Here is a 22,774-nt window from a genome sequence, read left to right as displayed (position 1 = left end):
CGGACTTTAATTTGGAATACCACTCAGCCGAAATAATGGAACAAACACTCGCCGAGTCTACTAGAGCAGTAATTGGTTCGTTATTCAACTCAATTTTGAGAAAAGGTACAGATGATCTGCTGATCTGCCGATCCACAAGCATAACGTTTGCGGGTAGTGGAAGTTCGGCGAGGTGAAGGCCGAAAACTACTGGAAGATGGAGGGGGTTCCTTAGCAACTCTTAAGGTGTCGGCATACCTAACTCCTTCGGCTGAAACAGCCATAGCCTCCAATTTAGCAAAGGTTTGAGGACGCGACGCAAAACACAGATATGACCTGTAGGGAGGGGAAATGCCTTCCACAATTGCCTGCACAATTTGATCTTCTGGGAAATGAAGAGCAAATACCCTAGTGTAGAACTTAATGTCCTGGATGAAGTCGGCAAGATTTTCATCCAGTCGCTGTACTCTATAACAGTACCTTTGAATTAGAGATGACATAGCTCGAGCCAGAATGAAATTAGTTAGCAGATGGGCGTGGAAGTCTTCAATAGATGATTGTTCAGCTATTGCTCTGACTATCTTGTCCGAGAGGACACCAATGGAGTAAGGATAAATAATCTGAAGAATCTGAGAAGGGGAAAGAGAAAACACAAGAGCGTGATCCTGAAACTTAACTAAAAATCTTAAAAATGAAATGACATCACTAGTTGAATTGATCGAAAATTTAGAAATTCCCCTAAGCAACATAGCCAAAGGATGAGGCAAACTACTAAAGCCAGGTGACATAACACGTAACGGCCTAGGGGGTGAAGAAGCCTCAGACACAGCATTATTTAAAAAGAAGGGTGGAATGGATGTATGATGCTCAGGTTCATTGCCTAATGGGGCAGAAGTTGGTTGAGTGGCTACCGATTTTCTACCTTCTTCACCCTGGGAAGAATCTTCCTCATTAGCTATCTTTACAATAGTGGCTGGATTGGTTTTGGGAGTAGCTGTCCCAGTTAACAATCGACTAACTTTACTGGACATTTCTGATAGATGATCGACTAAATTACTCGCCTCCTTAGCATGCCCTTCCTTTAATTTAAGAGACAATAGATCGCTTACTCTATTGTAAAAATGGAACAATCTAGCCTGCACTCTTTTAAGTTGATTTGGAGATGGATCACTTACTTCAAAAAAGCTAACTACAGATGCTAACTCAGTAGTGTTGTCAGTGATAGTGGAGAGTGCATCATCAATGTCCTTCTCTCCCAAGGTTGGGAGACTAATAGGTAATTCTAATGACTCTTTGAGCTTGGTGGTATCGGCCACAACCGTGCCTCCAGATTGAACATTTCTAATAGCTAAGTCATAAATCAATTCCTCCCTGCGCAAGTAGCCGGGATGGAGGACTTCGCGAGGGCCGGACATGATGACACAAACATTTTCAAATTTAGAAAATAGGAAAAGAAAATTCCAGCGACTGAGAAAATTGTTAGAGTACAAATCGATTCTTATGTTTAGCCGTCAAAAGGGGCTTAATTGAAACCTATTCAACCACGCTCTGCTACCACTTGTTACGGGGTTACCCGTGGATCAGCAGAGGTGAAAGAAAGTGCCGGGGTGAATGGGTCTAACTACAAAGTCATTAATTTAAAATTTTAACAAATTGATGAAACTGAGAATAATACATGAAGTACTAGAGGTAAAGTAGGGGATAAAATAAAAGACAGGTGGTCCAGTAAACTGCAAAAGAATCCAGGTAATTCAGGGCAGAAAAGGGTAAATCAGGTAATGGTTGGAGAAAAAGTAGACCTACCTAGTGAAATTGAACTGAAAAATGAAGGTAAATTTTACTATGCCCCTCCAACATCTGTGAGTGTGGACCGCTCTTTTTCTGCTTTCAAACTTATTTTAACAGACAAAAGACACAGCCTGACTGTGGAAAATTTGGAGAAGATTATTGTTATGTACTGTAAAGCAAACTATGAATGAAAAGTGCTGTAGGAATGTTCCTCACAAATACACATACCAGCACTCTGCATTTACACCATTATGGGATGCCTACAGTGTTGTAATTGTGTTCAGTAATTTCAGTACAGTACTGATAAAGATCTTTTGTACACCTAATCCATAGCTGTTTGTGAAAAAGATTTGTTTAATTATGTCTTAATTTTGCAGTTATTTCTGTTACGAATAGGTAACCTATACCACATTACTTAAAGTAGAAAAAAAAAAGATCACATTCCAGTGTATGTCTACAATGTTATATTTTAAAGTCTATTTTCTGCCTATTTCTAAAGCATATTTGAAGTGCCTATTTCTCTTTTTAAAACCTATTTACTTGTTTAAAAAGCCTATTTTAGGTGCCTAGAACAATTTTTTTTTAGAGCCCAAAATCCCAGGTCTGGATACATTCTGATTGTTGACTACTGCTTTCTGGCAAAGCAACTGAGGGGTGCTTGCATTTCAAATGTTTCTTCAGATTTGAAGTACTTGTTTTATAAGACAATTTCTGTTTGCACATATTACATAAAGCAAAGTTTTCATCCACTTCCTTAAAGAACTGCCACAGATATTCTTCCTCTTTCTAGAAAATGCCATTTCAGTCAACTTGCCTCTTAATAATGAGGTCAAGTGACAATATGAGAGCTAAGAAAGGGAAATACTCCCTAGGCTTTCCAAAATACAGGAGAAATACTTGTTACTATTCTAGACAAGTCCCATGTACCACGAAGCAATTTGAACGAGTGCTTAAAAATAATACCACACCGAGAGTCAACTTGACAATTTCCTAAAACTAATATTGCAAGCGATGCCGAGGATTACCAAGGTTTCAATTATTATTATATTTGGGAGGATTGTGCGCATTTTCTATTAATACCTTATATACTGATGACATTTTGACGTCCTTAAAAAAATATCTACAAATGTCCATAGGGTGATGCTCATTCCTTGAATGCATCGCTTTGCGTGAATACCATTGTGGCAGCACATGTCGTGATATCACGACTGATCACAGTCACAGTTTATGTAGCAACATTCTCTAGTTCGGTATATGGGGTTATGAACCATTCTGTTCATTGGGACAATTGTATGAATTTGAGTATTGGATATTGGAATCACACAAGGCCACCCACGAAGCCAATGTCTTACAGTATATGTCATAAAGGGGTCCAGAAGAAGCGTTCTTATGTGAAGTGAGCGCGAGCGTCATTATGAGAAATCTCCAGAAACGCATTAAAAGGAGTTATGTCCCAAGCCAAGCCTCTTGATGAAGATTGGGGACGCTTCCCAGATCCCGGCAAAACTTATATTACGAGGGAAGAAAGAATTAAATTAATATCTTTGGTTACGGATGAGTTGCATTGGATTGGAGACAAGAATTGCAACCTGTATAATTTCTGCTTTATTTTGATATGCATTAGGGCTGCATTCATTAATGCATTCGCTAATTAGAGCTCATGATATAATTAATGCGGGAAAACTTCCCGGGCGCGCTAAGATTGCACGCGACCAAGCGGCTTGATGACGCGAGACGGGATTATAAAATAAGGCAGTCTGGCATATCAGACTCATTCGTGGACAAGAACACTGCTTGAACGAGTCGTCATACTGCATGTTGGTACTGAGAACAACGCTTTGTCTTCGAGCTACACCTACTACCCGTACTGCTATTTCTGCAAGAAAGTAAGCAAGCAACTGGAATATTCAGATGAATTTAAGATTTTACCTGTGAGAATATGCTATGGGGAGATGAGGTACTGCTTATAAGAGACTAATGAACTAGTAGCTTCATCTTTCTATGAGGTCAAGTTATTACGGACGAAAGGCTAGAATTAATATTGGCTCAGGTTAGGAATTCTGAAACTATATGTTGTCCGTGTGATAGGGTGAAAGAACAGTGACTGAGAGGAGTGAAGAAACTATTGTGTACCAGGTTAAAACTCTGAACGAGACTTGGTCAAGGTGACGTGTGAGACACGATAGTGGTGGAGACAGGCATCGAGTTTGGACTGTCTGTAATATATGAATTTATTTTCAGTTATACCAGCATCAAGTCAGAACGAGTGTTTGACATCACCATTGCAAGGAAGCCACAACCAGGAGCTGAAGCCAACACGACAACGGGCATCGATCCAGGAACGTTGGGAGCACCTGATCAGCACAACGTCGAAGGGGACACCTTCCAACTACAGAGGGAGCTGTACGAAGATGCAACACAAGCAAGAATGTCTCCAAGTGGTCAACAGTATCTGATGCCAGCTCCGCAGTCTATCATGATGTGGTAGATCCAGTGGTCCACAGGGATGGCCGCTCCGCTATGTCCGAGATAAATAAGGTCAGAGCTTTCCAATTCTGTTTCAAGCATGTCATTTAAATTTAGATAGGAATATGGGGGCCGTCAATCAACAGATTTGTGGTAGTAGGAAAATTTTCCTTGTAATTTAGAGCTAGGCCTCAAACTCGAACCCCGTACTTTAAGGTAGATGTTATTTGTAGAGTCCTTGTTAGCGTGTTCATATTTCATTTTGATTGTGTTATTTTAACATATGTGTTTTTAAGGGTCTGATCGAACTCCTTTGGGCATAGGAGGTTAGTTTACAGATAGGTACTTTATTACATCGCATTTAGGCATTTGTTTCTGCAGACGTAGATGTGTATAGATGTGACCAAGACGTGACCAGTAATTCACCCAGATTCACTAATAGAGCGAGCGAGTCCGAATATTTAAGAGATATGAGCCCATGATAGGCAGAAATAAGATTTGCGAGTGATATGAGAGAGCCCAGCACAATTGAGAGTTTATTGAATATATTTGGAGATGTCTAGTATGGCAATGTGACTATCGCTTAATGATTAGCGTTTTTGTAGCACCAGGATTTTTTTTTTTTTTTTTTTGCTAGGGGCTTTACGTCGCACCGACACAGATAGGTCTTATGGCGACGATGGGATAGGAAAGGCCTAGGAGTTGGAAGGAAGCGGCCGTGGCCTTAATTAAGGTACAGCCCCAGCATTTGCCTGGTGTGAAAATGGGAAACCACGGAAAACCATTTTCAGGGCTGCCGATAGTGGGATTCGAACCTACTATCTCCCGGATGCAAGCTCACAGCCGCGCGCCTCTACGCGCACGGCCAACTCGCCTGGTAGCACCAGGATTGAGCCCATGAGAGGCATAAGTAAGATTTGCGAGACTGCTGGAGATATTAATACGAGGGCAGATAGCCCAAGATGTATTTAAAAGAGGGCTGTAGCAGCAGATTACGTGAGATGTTTCTTTGAAAGGCAAGACTTTAGCCTGTCGCCCGTTTGAGCTCATAAATTAAGGGACTGCCGCAAGTGGAGTGGTGAGGGTGGAGGTCATTGAGCTTGACGTCACAGGCTTGTGTGTTGGTCGTCTGCAGTGTGTCAAGTATGCCGGGAAGGGGAAGAAACGACCTTCATGTTTTGAAAGCAAGGAGAGATTTTTTTTATGTCCTATTTGTTGTACGTAAGATTTTAACACTGGCCCGTTTGATATTTACAGGCGTGTATATGTTGATTGTGTCCTTTTTATTTTGTGTGCATTGGTATCTTTGACGCATTACTCTTCATGGGACTAGGGTTCGTGACCGAGTCAGGTCATTGTACATTTTGTGGTGATTTTTGTTTGCACCGGGGTTCGACGGCGCGAGGCATTGTAAATTTTATGGGAATTACTGTTTATGAGTGGTTAAGCAGATATCCATCTTTCTATACTGCGTTACTTACACTATTGTAACATGCTTGTTGCAGTACAGCGGTTTCGTGAAGGCAGTGAACTGGTTGTCATCGGCTCAGCGTCATTTGACCATATCAAATTGAAAAGCTCTTTCATTTGTAATTAATTCAATTTTATGTAATAAATCCCTATTTGTTAAACTTTGAATGCAGCGATGTTTTTCTGTTAGTTTTTTTTTATCTCATTTGATTTAGCGAATTCTTACCTGAGTAGGCACATGTCCTAGTGTTTTATCTTTATGTTGCCCCGTTATACCCATGTTATCCCTGAGAAGAGTGCTTTCCCGACTGAATGAAGAGGACTGTGTTCAGGTAAGACTATGTGCACCAGCTCACGTCGGTGAGAGTTTTTTCACTACTGTACTCTGGGTTCGAGACCGGCTTTCGCCTGGACGGAACTTTAAAGTGCAGTAGGGCACATAGTATAAATGGCGCAGGCCAACGTGTGGCTCGAGATTTCTGTAAATGAGGGCTACCCAGATAGTGTAATCAGAGCGAGATAGTATTTTTTTTTCACCTGAGTAACGAATGGCCCGATATTTCAGGAAAAGGGACCATTGCGCCTTTGTCTACATTGTGAACTTGGTGTGGCTGACTGAGGACCCGATATTGCAGTAAGGAGGGTCATACAGCTTGTTTGATTATGCCGTCAGGTGATGCTTGATATTTGTGTAAACGAGCTCACACAACCAACTCACACAACCAAGTGGTATTTTACTGATTTTCCCCATAGAATAGGGCTATAGGTCATAACGTGTGTCTATAAAGGCAGGACCTGATATTTCGGTAAATAAAGGTCGTGCAAGGCTTGATTTCAGGCATATGTTATGACAGCTGCATTCAATTATGTGTTGTGCAGGTATACCAAGTTTGGTCTGTGATCTGTACTGTTAGCTTGATGATATATTTGGAGTATGTTGTTAAAACTTGGGAGGTTGAATGACTGCCAGTTCAGAGCGGTATTTTGTGATGTTCTGTCCTTGATCTTACCATTGGTATATGGATATTGCTGTTGATGATGTTTAGCGAGGATGTGCTGATTTTGTGGTTTCCGTTGAGTGATGGATGTTATTCGTGCGGGGATTTGACCTGCAGGGTGGTGTTTTACAGGTGTATAATCGGATAGCTTGGATTTTTGCATGTTGTAGTTTTTGCTGTTTTATGACATTTTGTTGAAGAATTTTATGTTTGTGTTGTATATATATTTTGTGATAGTGTTGTACTGACGGTTACCCTATGTTTGAATGACATGATGTTAGACTGAGGTAGCCAATTTAGGCTTTGAAAGTTCGAGAGTTTAGCAGGAGGAACATTTTGATAAATTAGAAAGTGTAGGAAATTTATAGGATTCGAAATTTAATCGAGGACATACGGAGCGGTTTTTCCGCCGGACCTTATGACCAGTGAGTTGGATGTCGGTAGACATGGGAGAGGTGCTGAGGCACCTGAGCGAACAGCTTGTGGCGCTTAGAGAGGATGTAGGAATTATTAAAGGACAACAGACTACGCTTAGAGAGGAACTTAAAGAGGAAGTAGGAGCTATTAAAGGACAAACGGATAGGAATAGTGAACTGTTCACGGAACAGTGTGCCAAAAGCGAGGTACGGTTTGTGGCGTTTAGTGAACGTCTGAACGAGCAAGTCAGTGCAAAATTTAAAGAACAGGAACTCGGACCAGATAAAAGAACTGAAAGTACACTTAACCGAGCAACTTACGGAAAAATTCGCGGAGTCCGAAGAAAAGGTTACCGAACGATTAGTACTCACCGAAACACGGGTAGCGACCCAAATTACTGAGCTAAAGGAACACACTAGCATTCGTTTGGAGCAATTGGCCTCTGAAAATGAAGCGACTAGGGAAACCATAGCAGAATTAGATACCAAAATAGAGAATGTACGGCTGTGCTGTGTTACCACGACCGAGAAGTTGAGTCAACAGATGGAAGAATCGCACAGAACGGTAGAGAAGCAAATTCGGGAAGTAAAGAATAGTATCGAGGGAATAGAACAGCGTATGGAAGAAAAAGATAAGGAGACCCAGTCCGAACTGAGAACCGTTAAAGAAGACCTGGTAGCAGCTATAGATCGCATAGATTATACCCAAGAGAGGCTGGAGAAAGTAGAGCAGAAAGTAGAAGACATTATGGAGGCGAGGACTCGAGAAGGAGTTAGGAGGAAAGAGCAAACCACGGAAGAGAATAAGGAAGGGAAAGTCGGCGATAAGGTGTCTGAGGATGAAATTATCAAAGAAGGTCAGCAGTCGGATGTACCGGTTGAACCGCCAGATATCGATGTGGCGCGAATGGAGCAATCAGATACAAACAGTCCAATGGTTCAGGAGGCAGAAGCAGAAAGGGAAGATACACCAGGAAACGAGAATATTACCGTAGCCTCAGAAGAAGGAGTGAATGACACGACAAGCACGGAGGTGGAGATAGACCAAAGCAAGGAAGCTGGGGAAATGGCAACTTTGGTTTGGCTACAGGAAGGAGAAGAAAAACAGATAAAGAATCTCAGGGTGCAGAGATCTGGCAACATAGTCCTGTCAGGGGGGCCGAGCTCAAGTGCTACGCGACGACGTCTGAGGGCAAAGACCTCATAAATTCTGCGGTGGAAGAAGAGAGTCAGGAATGTGTAACAGTATCCAAGGTCGAGGCAGATGATATAAGAAGGAAAATAGCAAACAACGTTAATGGGATTTCTGTACAAATAGAAAATGGAGACCCGACCGGGGACGCACAAATTGATCAAAGGGAAACGGTTGGAAAGTACCTTCAAGAAATAGCAGCCGGAAATGAAGGAGACGATCAATGGTATAATCAGCATTTGAAGCAAAATAAAGTAAAGAGAACTAGGTCATACAAGAGACGCAAGAAGAACCAAAAATACCGGTACCAGTTGGGTTGGTTCGCAAAACAAGTAAGAATACGCCGTAGGTGGAAGATGAGAATCGGCAGAAGAAAGAAGAAGCGGCGGAAAGAAGATATGAAAGAGGGACGAATGCTTAAACCAAGAAGCTACGTGGAACAGTTGAGGAGAAAACGGACTGTTGCGAAGAGGTGGCTTTCCGCGTGTCGTGAAATAAGGCGGAAGAAAATTGACTGGAAAAACCGAGAGAAAGGAATATCTCTTAATCCACAAAATAAAGAGCGGAACAGAGAGAGGGAACCTCTCTAACTACAGAAGTAAACAAACACGTAGTGCCGTGAACCTCCGCAGGCTAGAAGGCAGCATGAATGAGACAGGGTGTGAAGAAAGTTGCGGAATGAACGTGATACAGGGAACTTCTGTAAGATTGACAAATAGAAGAGCCATTTAGATAAACACCACTGTATATAAGGAGTATTGTAAATAGAAAACTTATGATAACCAGTAAATATAAATTTATTTTGTGAATTATATTAATTGAACATCATGACGAATGAAGAGAATTTAAGATGAATTTAGCAGGGATCCTCAACGAGCTTGAGTTGGTGTTAGTTAAGACACCCACTGTCTCTAACCCTACGGAGAGATACTACCATAAGTTCGCTGAGCTATACACTGGACCGTATAGAATAATTCATAGTTATGAAAATAACTCATACATGGTACAAAGCTTGGACGCTACAGTGACTAAGGTCTTTAACTCATCAAATCTTAAGCCCTTTTTCCAACCAGGCCAATATCAATTAGACAATCAGGAAGAAGAACAAGAAGAAGGAGGCGAAGAAGAGGAAGAAGAATTTGGAGAGGATGACACCGAAGATATTGCCAGAGAGGAGGTTGTCATTCCGGAAGAAGATGAACATGACGATGAAGAAGAACAACCAGAAGGACAAAATGGTGAAGAAGAAGAAGAAGTAAATATGATATCTCCAGGGAACCAGAAACAGCTATCTGGGCAGCGCGAAAAAACGGAGTGTCAAGACTGCGAGAGTAACCACCGGAGATTTCTAGCTCTGCTGGATGCCTATTACCAAGTTAGGAAGGATAGGGAGGCTATCATGTCTGTAGCTGAAGATAGTCCCGTGCCATGAAGTTTTGAATATTGACAGCATATATGATTGCGATGAGAAGATGATCTCGGCATTTAGGAAAATAAAATTCTTAACAAAATTTTATTTTGTCGTTCACGGGGGGCTATGAACCATTCTGTTCATTGGGACAATTGTATGAATTTGAGTATTGGATATTGGAATCACACAAGGCCACCCACGAAGCCAATGTCTTACAGTATATGTCATAAAGGGGTCCAGAAGAAGCGTTCTTATGTGAAGTGAGCGCGAGCGTCATTATGAGAATTCTCCAGAAACGCATTAAAAGGAGTTATGTCCCAAGCCAAGCCTCTTGATGAAGATTGGGGACGCTTCCCAGATCCCGGCAAAACTTATATTACGAGGGAAGAAAGAATTAAATTAATATCTTTGGTTACGGATGAGTTGCATTGGATTGGAGACAAGAATTGCAACCTGTATAATTTCTGCTTTATTTTGATATGCATTAGGGCTGCATTCATTAATGCATTCGCTAATTAGAGCTCATGATATAATTAATGCGGGAAAACTTCCCGGGCGCGCTAAGATTGCACGCGACCAAGCGGCTTGATGACGCGAGACGGGATTATAAAATAAGGCAGCCTGGCATATCAGACTCATTCGTGGACAAGAACACTGCTTGAACGAGTCGTCATACTGCATGTTGGTACTGAGAACAACGCTTTGTCTTCGAGCTACACCTACTACCCGTACTGCTATTTCTGCAAGAAAGTAAGTACGCAACTGGAATATTCAGATGAATTTAAGATTTTACCTGTGAGAATATGCTATGGGGAGATGAGGTACTGCTTATAAGAGACTAATGAACTAGTAGCTTCATCTTTCTATGAGGTCAAGTTATTACGGACGAAAGGCTAGAATTAATATTGGCTCAGGTTAGGAATTCTGAAACTATATGTTGTCCGTGTGATAGGGTGAAAGAACAGTGACTGAGAGGAGTGAAGAAACTATTGTGTACCAGGTTAAAACTCTGAACGAGACTTGGTCAAGGTGACTTGTGAGACACGATAGTGGTGGAGACAGGCATCGAGTTTGGACTGTCTGTAATATATGAATTTATTTTCAGTTATACCAGCATCAAGTCAGAACGAGTGTTTGACATCACCATTGCAAGGAAGCCACAACCAGGAGCTGAAGCCAACACGACAACGGGCATCGATCCAGGAACGTTGGGAGCACCTGATCAGCATAACGTCGAAGGGGACACCTTCCAACTACAGAGGGAGCTGTACGAAGACGCAACACAAGCAAGAATGTCTCCAAGTGGTCAACAGTATCTGATGCCAGCTCCGCAGTCTATCATGATGTGGTAGATCCAGTGGTCCACAGGGATGGCCGCTCCGCTATGTCCGAGATAAATAAGGTCAGAGCTTTCCAATTCTGTTTCAAGCATGTCATTTAAATTTAGATAGGAATATGGGGGCCGTCAATCAACAGATTTGTGGTAGTAGGAAAATTTTCCTTGTAATTTAGAGCTAGGCCTCAAACTCGAACCCCGTACTTTAAGGTAGATGTTATTTGTAGAGTCCTTGTTAGCGTGTTCATATTTCATTTTGATTGTGTTATTTTAACATATGTGTTTTTAAGGGTCTGATCGAACTCCTTTGGGCATAGGTTAGTCTACAGATAGGTACTTTATTAGATCGCATTTAGGCATTTGTTTCTGCAGACGTAGATGTGTATAGATGTGACCAAGACGTGACCAGTAATTCACCCAGATTCACTAATAGAGCGAGCGAGTCCGAATATTTAAGAGATATGAGCCCATGATAGGCAGAAATAAGATTTGCGAGTGATATGAGAGAGCCCAGCACAATTGAGAGTTTATTGAATATATTTGGAGATGTCTAGATGGCAATGTGACTATCGCTTAATGATTAGCGTTTTTGTAGCACCAGGATTGAGCCCATGAGAGGCATAAGTAAGATTTGCGAGACTGCTGGAGATATTAATACGAGGGCAGATAGCCCAAGATGTATTTAAAAGAGGGCTGTAGCAGCAGATTACGTGAGATGTTTCTTTGAAAGGCAAGACTTTAGCCTGTCGCCCGTTTGAGCTCATAAATTAGGGGACTGCCGCAAGTGGAGTGGTGAGGGTGGAGGTCATTGAGCTTGACGTCACAGGCTTGTGTGTTGGTCGTCTGCAGTGTGTCAAGTATGCCGGGAAGGGGAAGAAACGACCTTCATGTTTTGAAAGCAAGGAGAGATTTTTTTTATGTCCTATTTGTTGTACGTAAGATTTTAACACTGGCCCGTTTGATATTTACAGGCGTGTATATGTTGATTGTGTCCTTTTTATTTTGTGTGCATTGGTATCTTTGACGCATTACTCTTCATGGGACTAGGGTTCGTGACCGAGTCAGGTCATTGTACATTTTGTGGTGATTTTTGTTTGCACCGGGGTTCGACGGCGCGAGGCATTGTAAATTTTATGGGAATTACTGTTTATGAGTGGTTAAGCAGATATCCATCTTTCTATACTGCGTTACTTACACTATTGTAACATGCTTGTTGCAGTACAGCGGTTTCGTGAAGGCAGTGAACTGGTTGTCATCGGCTCAGCGTCATTTGACCATATCAAATTGAAAAGCTCTTTCATTTGTAATTAATTCAATTTTATGTAATAAATCCCTATTTGTTAAACTTTGAATGCAGCGATGTTTTTCTGTTAGTTTTTTTTTATATCTCATTTGATTTAGCGAATTCTTACCTGAGTAGGCACATGTCCTAGTGTTTTATCTTTATGTTGCCCCGTTATACCCATGTTATCCCTGAGAAGAGTGCTTTCCCGACTGAATGAAGAGGACTGTGTTCAGGTAAGACTATGTGCACCAGCTCACGTCGGTGAGAGTTTTTTCACTACTGTACTCTGGGTTCGAGACCGGCTTTCGCCTGGACGGAACATTAAAGTGCAGTAGGGCACAGTTAAGAGGGCACACGATGATCACTTGAAGTGAAATCTTGAAATCACGGCTGATCATAGTGATAGCGTAGAAAGTAACAGTCATTACTTGTGATTTGCTGATATCAATGAAAAAAATCACAGTTCGTGAAATATTGCCCATCACTAACATGCACTTAACTCATCCACTCCAACTGCTTTTCCTTATACTTTTCAGGGAATTTTCTATCTCCAGCCATGTAATAATAATAATAATAATAATAATAATAATAATAATAATAATAATAATAATAATAATCCCGCGTGGGGATTTACCGGTTACCTCCATCGGGCGCGTCCCATTGGAATTGGGGAAGCTCGCTGGCTCTGCCGTCAGCAGAGTCAGAGGGTAGTAGGGAAATAAAATACCACCGTGAAAAAAAAAACTGGTCCCTTGCCAGGGTTACGGCGAAGACTGGTAAATGACCAGAAGCTAGAAAACATTTTGAGGCATCCTCTAGGGCTAACAACCCTAGTTGTAAGAGGATGGGTACCCGTCCAAAGCAAAGTCAAGTCAAAAAGCATGATGGCACAACATTTCAAGAAACATACCCAAGGGGGTAAATCTTCGGATAAATCCCTCGTCGTGAACGCCATGGCGCACGAGTCTCGTTCGGATTCTGGGGGAGACTCGACATCATGCAAGAGACGAGTCGGAGCATCTCGGTGTACCCCGAAGAGTCAAAAACTCAGGCCAAAATCTAAAACCTTTCTAGCAACTTTCAACATTAATTCACTTACACAAACTGGCAAGCTGAAAACCCTCACCAAAGCTCTTTATGAAAATCAGATATCCACAATGGCCCTACAGGAAACAAGGTACCCAGATGAAGAGATTTTTGAATCCGAAGGCTACCGATTTTTCAAGAGCAAAGCGCAAAGAGGAATCCTCAATGGAGCTGTGATGCTTGGAACCGCGTTTGCTGTTAGAACCAAGATCCTTAAATCGGTTGCAAATTTCGAACCTGTGAATGACATATTGTCTATACTCACAATTAAATGCGCAAACAAAATCTACGCCCTAGTTAACGCACATGCTCCTACAAACGATAAGAACAAGTCTGATCCAGACGAAGTTGATAATTTCTGGGACCTACTGGATAAAAAATTAAACAAAATCCCCAAACACCATGTCAAGCTTCTTTTGGGTGACTTCAATGCCCAACTAGGTCGTGAACAGAAGTATAAGAGAGTTATAGGAAATTACCCTGCTCACAAAAGAACCAATCCCAACGGCAAAAGACTGGCGTCCATTTGCGAAAATCACAACCTGCAGGTCATGTCGACCCACTTTCGCCATCTACCCAGAAAGCAAATGACTTGGTGTTCTCCCATCCAAGCTCTCGGAGAGTTCCAAATTGATCATGTTGCAATCTCCAGGAGAAACAGCCCTGAGATTATGAATGTCAAGGTAAAGAAAGGCATCAATGTGGCCTCAGATCATTATATGTCTCTTATCAAATTCAAACCAATTCCCGCAAACACAAGGAAGACAACCAAACAGATCACACGCTTCGACAATGATAAACTTGGGCAAAGGGTCGAGGAGTTCCAGGAGAAGGCTAGACCAAATGACACTGACTTTAACAACGCCAAAAGTCTCCTTGTTGAGGCCGCCAAAAGACGTTGCAGAAATCAAGAGAGGCAAAAAGCATGCCTGGTGGAATGGTACCTGCGAATCAGTCCTCCAAGAAAGACTCAATGCGTGGAAACAGTACTACTCTACGAAATCAGAAAATGATTGGGAAACCTACAAAACCCAACGTGCCCAAGCAGCTAGGGTGTTCAGAACTGAGAAACGTAAATACGAAAAATCTCTCATTGAAAAGATAGAACAAAACTTTAGGAAGAATGAAAGCAGAGAGTACTACAGAGCCTTCAAACGCAAACTCACTGGCTATAAACCACCATCTCTATGCTTTGAGCGAAAGGACGGCACACTGGCGACATCAAATGAAGAAAATTACAGCATTCTGGCAGATTACTTCAAGAATTTACTTAATTGCTCTAAACCTCAAAGCGCCATTGAGACCAAGGAACCCTTACTCAGGTACCCAGATTCCAGACCACCCGACAGAGATGAAATCAAACGCCACATTGCCCGTCTCAAAAATAACAAAGCGCCGGGGGAAGACTCAGTAGTAGCAGAACTATGGAAATATGCCCCAGAGGAATCACTTGATATCTTGCAAAAGCAAATAGAAGAAATTTGGAACAAGGAGACCCTACCCGAAGATTGGAAAATAGCTTTGATCCATCCATTGCACAAAAAAGGCAGCATGAAGAACATCAACAACTACAGAGGAATATCTTTGCTACCCGTGACTTACAAAATTCTATCACTTGCCATCCTGGAGCGTTTGGAAGCACAAGTCGAACATCAAATAAGTGAATACCAAGGAGGGTTCAGAAAAGGTTGCTCAACAGCTGAACAGATCCAAAATCTCAAAACGATCATCAGATATTGTACAATAAGGTCCAAGCAGTATGTGTCTGTCTTTGTGGACTTTAAGAAAGCGTACGACTCCATTGACCGGGAAGTCTTGCTAAACATCTTAAATGAATTTGGAGTTGATCTGAAACTGCTGGCATTAATTAGAGCCACCCTGACCGATACAAAATCCAAGGTGAAGTTCTACGGATGTCTCTCGCATTCCTTTGACATCAAAACAGGAGTCCGACAAGGTGATGGGCTATCCCCGATACCCTTCAACTGCGTTCTTGAAAAGATCATCAGAACCTGGCGGGTGAGATTACAGGAAACCAGCTACAGTCCATTGAGAATAGGAACCAAATCCAAGGGGATCGCAACAGACTGCTTAGCATTTGCCGATGATATTGCTGTTTTCTCAAACGACACAGAAACCGCTAGAGCTCAAGTTGAAATTTTAAAGGAAATTGCTGAACAAACTGGTTTGCAGATATCGTTTGAGAAAACAGAAGTAATGACTAACAACAAAGAGGCTCCTCCAAAACTCCATACAAAATACGGGGACATCACCCGAATAGACAAATTCAAATACCTGGGTGAGATCATCATGAAAAATGGACTGGACAAAGAAGCACTTCAGGAGCGAGTACGCAAACTGGAAATAGCCTACCAAACATCCCGCACAATCTACAACAAAAAATGCCTTTCCCAAAACAGCAAGATACGTCACTATGAAACAGTTCTGAAGCCAGTAGTTCTATATGCAGCCGAAACCCTGTCTCTAAATGCCAACAAAGGACTCCTTGAAGAACTGGAGAAAAGAGAACGCAAAATTGTGAGAGGAATCTTGGGATCAAAGTACAGACATGGAATCCATCAAAAGAGATCCAACAAGGAAGTCTACAGCAAAATAGAGAAAATTACCGACACAATCAGAAAAAGACGGGCACGATTTTACGGTCATCTGAAAAGAATGGATGGAAGAAAGTTAACTAAAGAAATCTTTCACTTTTTTGATTCAAACCCCAAAACCACAATTCCCTGGTTTAGAAATACCAAAGAAGACCTGCAAATGCTACATATCTCAGCTGAAGACGCCCTTAACAGAGATCTCTTCCGCAAGAAAATATTGATGAACGGGCTAAACCGAGACGAGCAGCCGAAGAGAAGACACGGTGCCCCTTGGGCAGAGGAGCGTAAGCAGGCCCACTCGCAAAGAATGAGGGAAATTAGGGCTCTAAAGAAGGCCAAGTTCAGTGTCAAATGCAACAAGACATAACGTGGTCCTTGATGGCCCCAGCGAATTATATAATAATAATATTAATAATAATAATAATAATAATAATAATAATAATAATAATAATAATAATAATAAAAATAATAATAATAATAATAATAATAATAATAATAATAATAATATTGTTACCGGGCGAGTTGGCCGTACGGTTAGGGGCACGCGGCTGAGAGCTTGCATCTGGGAGATAGTGGGTTCGAATCCCACTGTCGGCAGCCCTGAAGATGGTTTTCTGTGGTTTCCTATTTTCACACCAGGCAAATGCTGGGGCTGTACCTTAATTAAGGCCACAGACACTTCCTTCCAACTCCTAGGTCTTTCCTACCTCACGTCACCATAAGACCTATCTATATCGATGCGACGTAAAGCCACTAGCAAAAAAAAAGTTTATAAGTCACACTAACAAGTTTTACAGTTTTCGTAGATACCGAGGTGCCAGAATTTTGCCCCACAGGAGTTTTTACATGCTAGTAGATCTACCGACATGAAGCTGATGTATTTGAGCACCTTCAAATACCACCGGACTGAGCCAGGATTGAACATGCCAAGTTGGGCTCAGCAGGCAAGCGCCCTACTGTCAAGCTACTCAGTCTGGCCTCACCTTTCTAAAAGTACTTAAAAGCATGAGTAATGATTAACAATTGAAACTCAATACCTTTTTGAAGTGAAAATTGATGTTCAATGGAATTAGATGATGTACATATAATGTTAATGCGGAAATAGCATATTAGTTTATACATACAAAGTATTTGTAATGCTTTAACAAAAGGTAGGCTGTTCCAACTCATTACCCATTTTTTTGTTTTGTTTACTTTGTCTCCCAGTTAGCTGGAAAATTTATAATGTCCAATATAATATTTCAGGTTTCCTTTGGGAATCAACATCTATATCATCTGATGGCCAGGCAGGCATCAATTTTTGGTAATGAGACAGAGTCTCTCATAGTGCACTGGCACTGCCGGTGGCTCAAAGTAGTCTACACAGTGGCTTCCACGGTATGCACTAGCCATGAGTCTTGGTGAGTGTGCTATTTACCAACTGATGAGCCCAACTTAGCACGCTCGGGCAAAACGCTGGCAACCAGGAATGAGTTAGCTGGAACATTTATAATGTCCAATAACAGACCATTTATATTGGTATTATAAATTTACTCATTTGGGACAAATATTTCAGGTTCCCTATAGGAATCAACATCTATATCACCGTAGCCAATAAGGTCGTACAGAAACTTAGAGAATTGATTTTAATACTAATGTAATAAGAGAATTAAAATGGGAACTCACCAAACGAGGCGAGGCAATAACTGATTTTCCACGGCAGTTAGACGGCAGGACAGATGAGTTGCAAAGTTATCAATGTCGGAACAATTTACGTATATTTGGAGTACCTGAAACTGCAGGGCAAGACACCGACAAGTATATTCAAGAGTTTGCCACCCGGATCAATCCCAGATCTCGCAATGATAGACCGTTCGCACAGATTTGGTACCAGAAGTCGCAACAAAATCAGGCCCATCATTATGAAATTTGTTTCATGCACCTACTGAAATGCAGTCTTCAAATCAAAGAGGCTGTTAAAGAACAGGGTTATAACTATACGGGAAGACCTGTACTGACATTTTCAAATTTGCTGTAAGCCATTTTGGACTAAATTCAGTGTGGACTATGGATAGTGTTATAATGGTGCACACTGGTGATGTGAAACATCGAGTGAAGATGTAAAGTGACTTCGAGGAACTGAAGAAACGCTACGCCGCTCCAGTGAAATGATGCGGCATGATAATTCGAATTCGTGCATCACTCTATTACTGGAATTACTTTGGACGAGAAGTAGAGATAATTTTGGTCAGGCTAACAATTCAAAAGTTTCTCTTTTGCAACCATTCTAGTTAGTGTAATATATTAGTTAGAACTTTTTTTTAATACTTAGAAATACCTGCTAACACACTTAATCTGTTTATACCAAAAATTTTTCCTCATTTATTTATCTCACTTCATCACATATTTTCTAAATCCTTAAATTATTTTTATACTGATGTCTATATATATATATATATATATAAAATAAGAGTATATCTCTGTTATCACAGCCGGTACGGTTAAAATGTATGACATAAATGATCGGAAATATAATCTATATATATAAAATAAGAGTTTTGTCTGTATATTGCTCAGAATTTAAAAAGAAGGGTATTTCTTTATCGCTCATTTTTGTCTGTCTGTAAACGCATCACGTGGAAAACGGCTCAAGAGAATTTAATGAAAATCTGTGTGTAAAGTCTGGGAATGAGCCACTACAATCTAGGCTATAAATAATTTTATTCACGCAGAACAAAATGGTAGTTTAGGGGAAGGACTAAAATGTAATTCTCAAATATTTATGTCATTAGTGGTCCTATCGATAAATACTGAATAACTAAAATTATATAGAACTAGCTGATGCACCCATGTTTTGCTACAGGATTCTCAGAAAGACTGAGTGGTTTTACTAACTGAAGTCAACACAGGTCATTACAAAAACATCAGTAGGAATGTAACGCTTAAAAGCAATGCTATCATATAAAATACTCTATCAAATGAAAAACCGCATATCTTCTCACTTTTAACAAACAGTACTACAGTGCCGATCTAACAGTCCAAAGTTCCAGAGCTGGAATGACGAGGCCACAGACTGCTGTGAACACTCCTCTGCCATTATTCCGTTAAATATGCACACTGCTCATTCAAATCAGTGCCTTAGAGTAGGGATTGAATAGATCGAATTCTATGATATCCAGTGTGTTACGTACCAGTGGTATCAGAAAATTTATGAACCAGAGGAATGGCATGCTAAAGAAGAAAGTTACCCAACTCCCCAACTACTTCCTGCCAATATACAGGCAGGCTGTTGCACTCGATGCGACCAGGCGAGTTGGCCGTGTGGTTAGGAGTGCGCAGTTGTGAGCTTGCATCTGGGAGATTGTGGATTCGAACCCCACTGTCGGCAGCCGTGAAGATGGTATTCCGTGGTTTCCCATTTTCACAAAGGGCAAATGCTGGTGCTGCACCTTAATTTTTTTTTTTTTTTTTGCTATTGGCTTTACGTTGCACCGACACAGATAGGTCTTATGGCGACGATGGGACAGGAAAGGGCTAGGACTGGGAAGGAAGCGGCCGTGGCCTTAATTAAGGTACAGCCCCAGCATTTGCCTGGTGTGAAAATGGGAAACCACGGAAAACCATCTTCAGGCCTGTTGACAGTGGGGTTCGAACCCACTATCTCCCGAATACTGGATACTGGCCGCACTTAAGCGACTTCAGCTATCCAGCTCAGTGTGTACCTTAATTAAGGCCAAGGCCACTTCCTTCACACTCCCAGCCCTTTCCAATCCCATCGTCGCCATAACACTTATCTGTGTTGGTGCGACATAAAGCAAATTTTAAAAAATACTCGGTACGCAGCAGTAATCCCATCTATCAGAGATGAGTGGCAACAGAAGAGACAAAGCACATCACAACAAACAATGGTCAATGTAATGTTGTTGTTGATCAATTTTATGAGCTTTCTATATTGTAGGCCTTCACATTAAGTTTTCTTTTGACTCTGTGATATTAGGGTGTGTTATACAATTATTTATAGCATAGACTGTAGTTCCTTATTCTCTGACTTGACATACCGATTTTTATTGAATTTTGTTCACCCATTTTCTCGTGACTCGGCGCTGATATGGACTTCATAACAAAAATCCAAACGGTAACAATGTATAAGATATAAATTATCAGAAATTTATTACTATATAACTTTAGTTATGCAGTATTTATCGATACGACCACTAATAACAAATATTTGAGAATTAAATTTTAGGTCTTCCTCTAAACTACCATTTCACTCAGCGTGAATAAAATTATTTAAGGCCTAGATTATAGTGACTTATGCCTGAACTTTGCATACGAATATTCATTAAGATAGGGCCAGCAATAACATCAATATTTTAGAATTAAAATTTAGGCCTTCCACCAAACTACCATTTTTCTCAGCGTGAACACAATTATTTAAAATCTAGATTGTAGCGAAATATTCTCCGACTTCGCCTACCGATTTTCATTAAGATACAACCACTAATAAATATTTGAGAATTAAATTTTAGGCATTCCCCTAAACTACCATTTTGCTCAGTGCGAATACAATTAATTATGGCCTAGATTATATTGACTTATTACCCTGAATTTGCATACCAATTTTCATTAAGATACAGCCACTAACAGCATAAATATTTGAGAATTAAACTTTAGGCCTTCCCCTAAACTACCATTTCACTCGGCGTGAATAAAATTATTCCTAGCCTAGTTTGTAGCGACTTATTCCCCGACTTTGCATACCGATTTTCATTAAATTCTCTTTAGCTGTTTTCTCGTGATGCGTGAACATACATACACACAGACAGAAATTACAGAAAATTAAAAAGTCCATTTGCTTGTTACTGACTGATAAAGAAATACCAGCCTTCTTAAATTCTGAGCAATGTACAGACAAAACTCTTATTTTATTATAGTTCCGATCATTTATCTCATACATTTTTACCGTACCGGCTGTGATAACAGAGATATTCATGAATTTGTATGCTAAGTCCATATTAATGACGAGCCACGAGAAAATGGGTAAAGAGAATTGAATTATAATCAGTGAATAAGAAACTACTTTGTTTTGAAAGAGAGGTGCTTCAGCCGAGTATGGCTGAGTTCACTCAACTGTTTAAGATCTATCTACCATTTGCAATATCAGTAAGAGGAAAATATTGATCAAGATGGGTTTCTACGTTATACATGGTTAATAATATTTATGATCAAATTACCTGTCTTTAATGTTTTGGTCAGCTAAAGGATCATCTGGATCTGTAGGTTTCTCATGACGATAAGGACATTCCTCTCCACGCTTGCATTCTCCTTTCACCCAAAAGGAACATATGTGGGGACGATTACGTTTGTAGTACGGACTTGTCCGTGCCAGTTTCATCAGTAGATCACTGGCAGCTTGTGATTTTCCAACTGCCCCTGCTGGAGTTGTAGCATCAATTTTCCCCAACTGAAATTATCTTGAATGTAACCATGTTTTGAAACCCAGACTGAGAAAAGATTGACCAACAAATATTTAAAATAATTTCTGTGTTCTCAATTACCTCTTTGTCCATATTCTGTATGTAAAATTCTTTGTTGACATCAGACCGAGGGAGGTCATCCTTAATTCTTAAGGCTGCATCCCGAACTTGGATAGGCAGTCCATACTCTAAATCCAACAAACATGTCTGGCACACATTCTTGAGGCGGCTACATGTCTGACAAACCTCAGTCTTCTTAAACCTCATACGAGCTCCAGGACACCATCGGAAGACAGTAAAAGGTCGAGAGCAAATCTTGCATTCTTTGCCATATCGTTCTTTGGTCTGAAAGAGAAAACCATACAAGATTCTTTCCTATGTAGAGTTACTCCATGAAAAGTTATTTTTATTTAAAACAATAAATTGCTTATTAACATGAAATTCATTTGCAACAACAACAAACTATATTTCATTTGAGAACAATATATCACGTAGTAGGATGCACTTTGATTACTGCTAGGGTGGAGGAAATTAGTAAAAAGGCGATTTTTATTTATTGTTTCAAAAGCATATATATCTACATTATCTTCGGTAGACATCGAGTATAAATTTCAAACAAAACAAATCAATTAGTTGCTATTATTTATTCACAATCAGTACATTAAAACTAAAAACACTGCCTTTATGATGGAAGTTGATATGATGATGATGATGATGCTTGCTGTTTAAAGGGGCCTAACATCTAGGTCATCAGCTCCTAATGGTACAAGGTGGAACAAAATGTAATAATAATTGAAATTTTAAAATGTATCAACTGACTAGAGTTTGAAACAAATGATGATGAGAAATATTTATTAATTTAAAAAAATCAGTGGATCTAATTTTATTATAAAATGATAGAAAGAATAGATTAAGATAAAATAAGATATTGCCTTGAAGTGCAATTATATACTTCATTCTGGTTAAAAAAACATTAAAATACACAAAAACATAACTAAAACTGAGTCAATATAGTAAAATGTAGTTAACATTAAAATAAAAATTAACAACAGAAACAAAACTCACGTTCATACCCAATAAAACAGGCTACTATCCTTCATAAAACTGATGATGAGGTTTGCTGACTGCTTGTCATCTCGTAGGATAAGGGAGATGGTACTCGGAAGTTTTAGACTACGGCGCAGATTGGCCAGGTCCATACACTCCGTAAAGATGTGTACCACGGTAACATGACTGCCACAAGTACACATCGGCGGCCACTTCTCCCTTCAGTACG

At 40.4% G+C, this 22,774-nt stretch overlaps 1 protein-coding gene across 2 annotated transcripts in view; it reads right to left on the bottom strand.

Moving 5' to 3' along the window:
- Nucleotides 1-22,774, bottom strand: part of LOC136858311 (pre-mRNA-splicing factor RBM22) — an 89,234-nt gene that overhangs the window by 4,116 nt on the left and 62,344 nt on the right. For both annotated transcript variants that reach the window (XM_067137757.2, XM_067137758.2), the window contains 2 exons: nucleotides 21,580-21,843; nucleotides 21,256-21,485 (listed from right to left, as the gene is read on the bottom strand). In XM_067137757.2, coding sequence (XP_066993858.1) covers nucleotides 21,256-21,485; nucleotides 21,580-21,843 — 494 coding nt within the window. The remainder of the gene's footprint in view (nucleotides 1-21,255; nucleotides 21,486-21,579; nucleotides 21,844-22,774) is intronic.

Source organism: Anabrus simplex, chromosome 1 (assembly GCF_040414725.1).
Source record: "Anabrus simplex isolate iqAnaSimp1 chromosome 1, ASM4041472v1, whole genome shotgun sequence".
Taxonomy (NCBI): domain Eukaryota; kingdom Metazoa; phylum Arthropoda; class Insecta; order Orthoptera; family Tettigoniidae; genus Anabrus; species Anabrus simplex.
The sequence above is the reverse complement of the archived record's forward strand: the minus strand, read 5'-3'. Positions and strand labels throughout refer to the sequence as shown.